The sequence below is a fragment of the Vigna umbellata genome, chromosome 4 (assembly GCF_029865625.1).
Source record: "Vigna umbellata cultivar VRB3 chromosome 4, Vumbellata_1.0, whole genome shotgun sequence".
Lineage (NCBI taxonomy): Eukaryota > Viridiplantae > Streptophyta > Magnoliopsida > Fabales > Fabaceae > Vigna > Vigna umbellata.
In genome coordinates, this window is record NC_142168.1 from 49,067,514 (window position 1) to 49,078,576 (window position 11,063).

The 11,063-nt window shown below is 36.2% G+C and overlaps 1 protein-coding gene and 1 pseudogene across 1 annotated transcript; one reads left to right on the forward strand and one right to left on the reverse strand.

Moving 5' to 3' along the window:
* The first annotated feature begins 277 nt into the window (after positions 1 to 277).
* On the forward strand, positions 278 to 1,733 carry LOC148200463 (uncharacterized). The gene is made up of 2 exons (XM_088112388.1): positions 278 to 1,071; positions 1,680 to 1,733. Exons 1-2 carry the CDS (start codon positions 328 to 330, stop codon positions 1,731 to 1,733), a joined length of 798 nt encoding a protein of 265 aa, XP_087968514.1. The 5' UTR covers positions 278 to 327.
* Positions 1,734 to 9,355: 7,622 nt separating this feature from the next.
* On the reverse strand, positions 9,356 to 10,338 carry LOC148200464 (uncharacterized; annotated as a pseudogene).
* Positions 10,339 to 11,063: the final 725 nt, after the last annotated feature.

Genomic DNA, 11,063 nt, shown 5'->3' on the forward strand with positions numbered 1-11,063 from the left:
ACAATTTTTTAGTGAAAAAGGTTAATCACTATTTATAGTGATTAACGACTGGACGTAGAATCTTTTGATTCGAACCAGGATAAAAATTCTGTGTTGATCTTCTTATTCCCTACACTCATTTTATTTTACGTATATCAACTGTTTGATTAATTTTCTGAAAGAAAATTATTTTTACTAAAAGGACCAAATTAAGTTTAATTGTGATCGAATACGCTTTCCGCTCTCTGAGTTTTAATTCCGCTGCGCTATACTCTTCGAAAAATACCCCCTCCGATACCATCAATTGGTATCAGAGCTTGCTTTGATAGTTTTTCAAAATTTGCGAAAATGGCTGGTCACAATCAAAACCATGTATATGCTGAGGGTGCTTCCATTAACAGACCTCCATTGTTTACTGGTGATAACTATGCTTTTTGGAAAGTTAGAATGGAGATTTTTATGGGGTCTGTTGATAGAGGTATTTGGGAAGCTGTACAAAATGGTCCTTATATTCCTATGAATACTGTTGATGGTGTAGAGACTGAAAAACCTTATTTTAATTGGACTGCTGAAGAAAATAGACGAGCCCAATTTGATATTAAGGCTCGGAATATAATTTTATCTGCACTAACCATTGATGATTTTTTCAAAGTATTTGTTTATAAAAGTGCTCAGGAAATGTGGAAATTTTTAAGAGTCACTCATGATGAAGTATTGAATGTGGCTAAGTTGACTTGTTCGAACTCATGGTCTACATCAAACTCCTCAAGCTCAAGCGATTCTAATGAGCAAGAAAATCTATGCTTGATGGCCAACGATAAATCATCTGAAAGCAAAATCTTGAAGGAAAAGAAGGACTATCAAGGTTCCTCTTCAAGCTTCAAATGTTATGGATGTGGTGAAAGAGGCCATGTGAAAGCTTATTGTTCAAGCAACAAAAGAAGTAAAGAAAGAAAAGAAAAGAAAATTCACAAGAAGAAGAAGGTTCGCATTGCTTGGGAGGATAATGCATCAACCACCTCTAGTTCAAGTGATTCTGTTGAAGAAGTAAACTTGTGTTTGACAGCTAATTTTGATGATGCTGGAAGCCAAGTAAGTAATTCTAGCTATGAATCTAGTGAATTTGATGTACAAAAGGCTTTTCTTGAATTGCTTGATGAATCTGAGAAATTGAATGCTGCTCATAAAATTTTGAAAAAAGAATTTAAACAATTGCAAATTAAATATGAGAAAGCATTAGATGAGGAAGTAAGTTTGAGAAATAAAATTTGCAAGTTGGAAATGAAAGAGTCTTCAAATGTTGAACATCCTGTTGAATGTCTTTCATGTAAGAGTCATATGCTTAATATTGATATTCTTGAAAATCTTCTTGAAGTTGCAACTGGAAACAATAATGTTGAAATGCCTATAACTGTTAGAAAGGTTTATAAAAACAAAAGTGTTTTTAAAAGTAAGAACAAAATTAAAAGAACCCGTAGGGTATGGGTTGAAAAAGGAACTGTGTCTTATAGAAACCCAAATGTTGTCACATGCTTTTATTGTATGAAAAAGGGGCACACTTCTAACAAATGTAGAATTAAACATTTTGATGTTCCAAATGGAAAATATGCTTGGATTCCTGTTATAAAGTAAATTGTCTCTAACCTCAAAGGACCCAAATGAGATTATGGGGACCAAAACTCTATTGTTTTGTTTTGCAGGTTAAGTTCTCAAAAGGAGAGGAGAGATCCATGGTATTATGCTTTCGAAAATAATGATCTAAGAGCAGGAAGTGAATCCATCAAATGGCATTCAAAGCCTTGGTTCGAACTCCATGTGATTGAGCTAAGTGTTGTTTGAACTGTGTTATTGCACTTTGTTCTGGTTATCTTTCTAATTTTCCATTATTTGATTCCTGTTATATTCATTTAAATGAGTTGGTTGATAGATTTTCATTGGCATTTTTAGATAATTAAGTTATTTGATGATTGAATTGGCATTTCCGTTTCAAAGATGTTTTCTGTGGAGATCTATTTATATGCATGCCATATGAGCTATGATTTGCTCCGCATAAAGCTTGATTTCAAATTGTGAAAATCACTGTAGAATAGTCTTTAAAAGCAGTTGTCGGAACTGCATTTCCTTGTTTGAGTCAATTTTCCAGTTTTAAATTCTGGTTTGCCAATATTTCATGGATAAAATCCATTGAACCAAGATAAACAATGTTATTGAATTAAATCTGATTACTGCATATTGTTGTTTTAATTTTTATATATGTTGTTTTATATGCAGAGTTGAATTCATTGGGTTGAACAGATTGGGATATGAGAGTGCATGAATCATAGTTGTTGTTTTGAAAGTTGTAAATTGTGTTGTCAAAGTTATTTTTTTTTTAACTGATTGTGCTAGCTGAAATGCTTTCATGTCAAACCTGTAGCAGCTGTGATCATTTCCATTTAAGCTACTGTTGCATTCATTTTAGTTTATAAATTGGTTGCTTAATCATTGATATCTTAATTGTTTGAAAAGTGGTTGTTGATTTCGTGGGTTAATTGAGTATGCTAAAAACTAAATTCGAATTGCATATTTAAGGGGGTATCTTTACTTTTTGAGCTTAGAAGAGAGTTAGGAGTGTTAGACTTATCTTAGAATCAAAATCTATGCGAATTTTTGCATTTTTCGTAAACTTAACGCTTCATAATCGATTATCACTAAGTTATAATCGATTATTCATGCATCAAATTCAATTCTGGAAAATCTTGAGCAGATAATCGATTATCATTATGCATAATCGATTATCATGCAATTCTGGGCAGTAATTATTGAACTGATAATCGATTATCACGAGCCATAATCGATTATCACGCTGACAGTTTCAAAAATAGAGCCGTTGGAGCATCCCATAACGGCTATAAACGACCATAAACGGCTAGTTTGTCCATTTTTCTTATAAATAGCCCCCCATAATCGATTATTAGACACTCCTTTGCACCCAAATACTGCTGAAATCAAATCTAGAGCTCAAATCTTCTTCATTTCCCTTCACCTTCTCAAAATCTCATTTTCCCATTCTTCCTCCATGGCTGACTCAAGAAGGCACCATCGCAGAACAGCTGGAGCCTCCTCTTCTTCTCAACCACGTCTTGCAAACATAGATGGATGGATTTCAGATCAAGGGAAACACGCAGAATTTGTTAATTCTTGGCAAGAAAGGAAGATCATGGCGGTAAAGTTTATTCGTCTTGACTTTTTCCGCTTCTATGGCTTTCAATTTCCAAACACTTTTGCTGAGCAGGGGTTAACGCATCTGTTAGAACAAAAAGGCTGCATTTATCCTGATCTGATAAGAGTCTTCTACTTCAACTTGCGCTATCGAGATGGGATAATATCTACTAAGGTCAAGGGAGTACGCATCATTTTAGATGATGACATATGGACCAATGTTGCTCAACTTCCCATATGGGATGATGCTGTCAAAGTCCACTTAGGACTTGAAGATTTCAACAGGATGATGACTTTTCAATCCTTCCTACGTCATCCTGAACGACAAACAAATAGAAGGCAATTACTGGTTGGAGGTTTTAAAGTTGAAGAAAGGATGATCCACTACTTGATTGTCTGGATTTTATGTCCTAGAGCAACCAACCATGCTCAATGCTCTGAGCAGGATTTACTTCTATTGTACGGGATTCTAAATCACATACACATCGACTGACCTGCTCTCATTGCTGACACAATGGTAAAAGCCAAGAAATCCCATTCATATCAACTTCCCTATGCTCTTCTTATCTCTAGGATTTTAGAATTCAAAGGTGTACCTGTTGAAGGAGAACTAGTTCAAAATATTGAAGCTGTGGGATCAGAAATTGGAGATACAACCTTTCGTCAAATGGGATTCATTACTAGAGGAAGAGTCCTTATTCACAAAGATGATGATCATCCTGATGTAGATGAAGATGATGACATGGACACTCATATGGCTGACCCAGTAAGTGCTGCTGCTCCGTCTGATGCTGGACCATCAAACATACCCTCATCTTCCTCAACTTCTATGGAAGAACATTTTGCAAGGTTATCTAAACAATTGGAGGATATGAGTCTTGCACAAAAGACTCACTTTGAGGAGATTTATGAGTGGCAAAGATCTATTGATGAGTACATGGTTGATCAATTTCTTGATCTTGATGTTCGTCTATCTAACATCGAGAATCATCTCAACATTCAACCTCCCGAGAGATCTCCTAGTCCTGAGTTTTAGATATAGGTTCTATGTTAGACTGTTTTGTTGTTTACTTGCCATTTCATCTATGTTATAATTCTGTCTGTTATGTGTCTTCTTATAATGTAATCTTTATTTTCATAAATAAAATGATCTCTTGATTATATGCATCCTTTGATTAATTGAGGGGGAGATCATATTTAGGGGGAGCCTTTAACATCCGATCTTTTTGCTTCTGATCAAAAAGGGGGAGAAGAAAAATACAAGGGGAGAAGTATAAATTATTACAGGTATTGCTAACCTTGTTGTTGTTTGTTAGCTTGTATGTTTTGCAGGTAAGCCAAACTTGCTTTTAAAATTGAATTTTTGATCATCATCAAAAAGGGGGAGATTGTTACCAATAAGGAGTATTGGTAAATCTTGAAGAAATTTGTTTTGATGATGCTACAAGAAGTTTTAGTTGCAGAAGATATTAGAATTAGTTAAAAGCAATTTGTAGAAATTAAATGTAGTAGGAAATTCTTGTAAACCTTGTAAACTTGCATTTTTAACTACAATAATCGATTATGATTAAGCAATAATCAATTATCACAAGTCATACTTGAATAATCGATTAATACTTTACATAATCGATTATCACATTTTTGAAAACCTATAACGGACTTGAATAATCGATTATCACTTACAATAATCGATTATTCATGGCAGTTGGGAGCTGACCTTTGGCACTCAGTGTACTTGGCTATATATTTTGTTTTGGAGAAATTAGAAAGCAACGTTTTTGAACTGAGAAAGCTTAGAACACTGTGTGTCAGAGGAACGTTCTTAGAGAGCTTTTTGTTCATCGTTCCCTTGCTTGGTCTTGTGAAAGGAGACGCTCGCGTATCGTGTGTGTCGATAGTCGGAGTAGACTCTCTTCAAGTTAGCAAGGTGCTCTGCCTGGTCTTGTGAAAGGAGAAGCTTGTGAATCGTTGGTCGATTGCTAAAGCGGTTCTCTTCAAGTTGGTAGAGTGGCTCTATTCATTTTATTCTTGTTCATTATCTTGTAATCTGTTAAACAATTTTTTAGTGAAAAAGGTTAATCACTATTTATAGTGATTAACAACTGGACGTAGAATCTTTTGATTCGAACCAGGATAAAAATTCTGTGTTGATCTTCTTATTCCCTACACTCATTTTATTTTACGTATATCAACTATTTGATTAATTTTTTGAAAGAAAATTATTTTTACTAAAAGGACCAAATTAAGTTTAATTGTGATCGAATACGCTTTCCGCTCTCTGAGTTTTAATTCCGCTGCGCTATACTCTTCGAAAAATACCCCCTCCGATACCATCACTGGCTCCAACACAAAACATATTTTCACAGACATAGCAGAATTCACAACACTTGCTTAACTTGGAACGCCTAAAAATGTGTACAAATTAGCCTTCGACTGTGGTGCCCACAACATTTTCATTCAATCAAATGTTACAGTTTATAAGAGATCAACAGTCATGGCAAAATGCTCTACTGAATTATGTAGAACCAATCCTCACTCAAGATAGTGTTTCACTTGAATGCACTGGTGTATAACGATGTGTATCTATCACTCTACTATCACAATGTCACACAAATCAACTTTGTCATTCGTTTCAACCAAATTAAATACATTCACAAGCAAGTTAGCATCACAAGGACTTTGATTGGCTTATAATGTGGCTGGGCTAAGAAAGAAACATGGTTTTTCTGGACAACAAAGCACCTTGAGCTAAGAGATTAAACAATTCAAATCATGCACATAAGTTTCTCTTTTGCTTCACTTAAATTAGAACCACTTTTGAACTCATAACCCAACTTTCTTTCATTCAATTCTCATGCTTTATCTTTTTCTTTCTTCTTTTTCCTCATTTTTTTTCTATTTTTCTATTTTTCTCAATACACCCTTACATTCACAAACATGATTACTCTATTCGGCTTAAGGTAGGGAAATGAGGGAGTTTTCATTAGACTTAAGGTTCAAAGAGGGAAGTTATCTTTCATTAAGGTTCAAGGAGTTTGTGTTGGCTTATTTGGCTCAGACATGCAGATGAGGTAAAAGACAAAGATGGCCTTGATCATATGTAACATGCAGAAAATGATTCAATTCAGAGAAACTCAGGCAAAGTCAGTTGTGATCTAACATGATAGTATTCACAAGGTTAACTCCAGGTTCCACAAACATCATCAAGCAATTGCCAAGAGTATTGATCGCAATTAAACATAAAGCATTCTCAGACTTTTCATGAAGAAAGCAACCATAATTAGAACTAAATTGACCCATCTCAAGCATCATTTCATATTCAAGCATAAGCATCATGAATCAGCACAGTCTATCAAGCTAGATAACTTAACTTAAATGTTCATTCAATCAGAAACTAAGAACTGAATTTCAACCAAGTTTAAAAGTTAAACTAGAAATCAAAACAAAAGAAAGCAATATAAAAGGTTCAGCGAAACTCATGATGTGCTCTAATCACTCATATCAGCATCATCGTTATCAGCATCATCTTCCTCATCAGCATCATCGTCCTTATCAGCATCATCTGCAGCGGCAGCTCCACCTCCCCTTGTAGATTGGGTTAGTCCCCAAGTCATGCTACTTGGGCCGCATATTCCTCTGCTGACATCTCTCTTTGTGGTAGAATTTGTTTTTATTCTCTTGGAGTTGGATGAAGAAGTCATTTATGCACAAAAGATTGAAAATAAAGTTTGCAAATGTGAGCCCACAATGTAAGTATGCATTTGTAACAAAAAATATTAGATTTCATGATCATGAGTTCACAACGTAGAAAGCACACTATATATGCAAGAAAAATCGCAAAACACATATTGGAGCATGAAAAATTTGAAGCAGAACAGAAAACTAGAGTTGTTGAAAAATCTGGTCTGGCTCGCCGGGGCTTGGGCCCCCCTGAGCAATGGGGGCTGGGGCGCACGTGGATCAGAATGATAGAATTTGCAGCTCAGGCTTGAGCCCCTCTAAGCAATGGACGCTGGGGCGCCATACCAGAAACTAGTTTTGCGAATTTTGGCTACTTACTCTATGATTTTTGAAATTTGACACTTCTTACTCCTCAATTCAACCCAAATTAACATGTTTTCACTATACAAACTTGATCAAATCCATAAGGAGTGAAATTGAGTGCAAGAATGCCAATTTAGGTGCACACTTCCAAAGCTTTCTAATTCTACAACTCAAGGCTTCAAATTTTACACTTTAAACATATCTAAACTCAACATAACAATTCAAAGCATACTCTACCACACTAGAACACATCAAAACAGATTAAAGCACTCTACTTCACATCAATTCACAATAACAATCAACATTACACTAATGCAATTATTAACAACACATAAGTTCCAATCCAAATTCACATGCTCCAAAACAACCAAATCAAACTAAATCATTTTAAAGCAATTTCCAACAATCAAAACACACTCGAACAACAAAATCACACAAACAAAAGGGTTAGAAAGCTAGGTTTCCTCCCAGTAAGCGCTTGTTTAATGTCATTAGCTTGACACCATTGTGCTCAAGTTTGATTTTTGATGTTGGTGTGCTTCTTTTTTCATGACACCAACATCCTCTCAGTAGCTTCCTAGTCACCAACTTGACTCTTCTATAATAGGAAGCCTTATTTCCCTGATGACCCATAACCTATTCCTAATTCTCACTGGTTTTCCAGGTTTGGGTTCACCTCTTTCCATCACAGGTTTTTGTGATCTAGTTTCTCTTCCTTATCTTTTTCTTCTCCCTTCACTTTTGGAGAGAAGCAATTAAGGCTCATCTTGACCAACTTGGTAGCTTGCCCTGTTAGACTAGTAATTGATAGCAGTTCATCTGTAGCTTTAAAACTAGTCTTTTTTTCTCGATTTCGCTGCCCAACTTCGAAGACGTTAAAAGTTACCTCTCTATCTTGGTCTTTTAATTTCAGTATTCCCTCCTCCATATGAATAACTACCTTAGCTGTCTTCATGAGAGGTCTTCCAAGGATGAGCGGTATCTCCGCATCTTCTTCCATGTCCATCACTACAAAGTCGATCGAGAATTGGAGCTTTCCAATTTTTATCACCACGTCCTCAACTACACCAAATGGATATTTGATAGATCTATCTGCCAACTGAATCATCATTCTTGTTCGCTTGGCTTCAAGACCACCAATCTTTTTAAAGCATAAAGAGAGGTATCAGGTTGATGATAGCCCCTAAATCAATAAGAGTCTTCCCTGTATCATGGTTTCCAATGATGCAAGGGATGGTGAAACTCCCCGGATCTTTGAACTTTTGAGGGAGAGTCTTCTACATGATGGCACTGCAATTTCCCTGCACTTCAATTGTTTCCTCATCTAAATAATTTTTCTTCTTGCTAAGGAATTGCTTCATGTATTTCACATAAGCGGGAATCTGTTGTAGTGCTTCAGTCAAGGGCATGGTAATCTCAAGCTGGTTGAAAATTTTCTTGAACCGAGCCAATTGTTTCTCCTTATCTCTATTTGAAGGATTTTTCGGATAAGGAAGATATTTCACAATTTCGTTCTCTTTTTGCTTTTTTCTCTTTTTCTTTACTTTTATTTTCTTCTTCTCTTCCAACAATCTCTTCTTCTACTTCTTTTTCTTCTCGATTCTCTTCTTCTTCCCTTTTCTTCTTTTCTTTTTCTTCTTCTTTTCTCCCAACCTCTTTTCCACTTCTAGTGAATATAACATTACACTCTTCCTTAGGGTTGGCTTGAGTATTAGCAGAAAATTGTCCACCTTGTTAATTTGCCAATTGCTTAGCTAACTGACCAACTTGCACTTCCAGATTCTTTATGGATGCATTAGTATTTTTTCTAGTTTTGTATGGACTGTTGCATGAACATCTGCATTGTTTCTTCTAGTTTTGTAGTCTGATCACTCTGAGATGAATATTGATGAGCAGGTTGATATGAATTTCTACTACCAGAAGCTCCTTGTGCTTGTCTCCACCCTTGATTGGAAGGATTAGGGAAAGGGTTGTTGAAGAAATTTTGTCTTCCTTGGTTTCCCATATAATTGATTTCTTCAGATTGAGAACTACTAGGAACTTGACAATGTCCATTAGGATGGTTATCTCCACAGAAATCACATCTCATAACTTGGTGATGCAGCTGAGCTTGAGCTTGCATTGCTTGCAACTACTGAGGTAGTTTGGCCATATGTTGAGTCAAGAGCTCCATTGATTGGGCAAGAAGTTTGTTTTGTGCAAGTAGTGCATCCTGAGTACCAAGTTCATAAACTCCTCTCCTTTGTACTTGTGTTCTCCCATGTTGACTCTGCATGTCAGTGGAGGCAATATTTTCAATAACAGCAATCGCTTCATCAACAGTTTTGAATAGAATCGAACCACCAAAAGATGCATCTAGTATCATTTTAGTATGAGGTTGCAAACCATTGCAGAAGGTCTGCACTTGCATTTCTAGACTGCATCCATGACCGGGACACTTTCTTAGTAAAGCTTTGAATCTTTCCCAAGCTTCACATAGTGGTTCATCTACTCCTTGGACAAAAGTAGCAATTGCAGCCTTTATCTCTGTGCTCTTTGATGGTGGAAAGAAGCGAGCAAGAAATTTGTGCTCCACATCCTCCCAACTAGTCAAACTTTGATTAGGCTGTTACTGAAGTCAATCCTTTGCTTTACCATTCAGAGAAAATGGGAAAGTCTCATGCACAACGCTTCTTCATCCTCCCCCATTACACCCATTGAGCCACACAATTCATAGAAAGTGACCAAATGAGCATGAGGGTCTTCATTGTCCATGCCAGAGAATTGATTTGAACTGATCAGCTGGAGTAAAGCAGGCTTCATTTCTGCCAGCTTGTCACTCATAGTAGGCCTCAAAATGCTTGAGAAATTCCTCGGGCTAGTGTAAGCAATAGAGTCCCCTATGGTTCTCCTTGGAGGTGGTCTTGTCACATCCATTTCGTTCAGTAGAGAAGTATCAAGAAGCTCAGTGTTTTGATTGTTGAAAGAAGGTGAAGATTCAGGGGCAGCTTCTTGACTTATGGCTCGTCGCCTCCTTGTCTCACTATTGTTTCTGCGAGTTGTTTTCTCGATCTCAGGGTCAACAAGGAGTGGTTCAGATGACACAGTCCTCCTTGTACGGATATTTCCCTGCATACAATAGAGAACAACCAAACTCGAGCCACAAGTTAGCCCAAAAATATAAAGATAGTAATTACAATAAAACAAAAAATTATAAACAAAAGAATAGAGTCTAAATCGGTTAAAAATCACACAAAAGTCCAGTTTTAAACACAGGTCCCCAACAACAGCGCCAAAAACTTGTTGAGACTTTGGCAAGTATACCAAATCGTTTCAAGTAATAAAACCGGTAAGACCGGATATCGTTTCCCAACATACTCGTATCACCAAACAATCGTATAATTTACAATTAACTTAGACTAAAGAATGCTTCATACACCAGAAGGCTGGAGGTTCAAGGATGAAGTTACCGAAGATTGTGATGAAGCAGGACAATCATCTTCTATTCCATACAGGGCACGCTCTGAATTTGAAAGAACTGTATTGAGAGAAATAAAGTCTCTCAAGATAATGTGTCAAGAGACCAGGAATGATGTTTTGGAAATAAAAGAGCATCTTAAGTTGAACAATACTAATGAAGATAATGATGAAGATCAATCGGGTGAGGAAGGGAGCAAACCTGATGATAGTGATGGAATGGAAGAAGATGAGAATGTTGTTGAAGAGAGCAATAGTGACATGCTTCTTGGAACCTTTTTGAATAAGAATAAGAAGAAAATTTAAAATTTGCTTGTTTGATGTTTTGTTTGTTTTTAGAGCTTATTTTGTTAATGGCGTTTTATGCCATTTTGTTTTGGTAT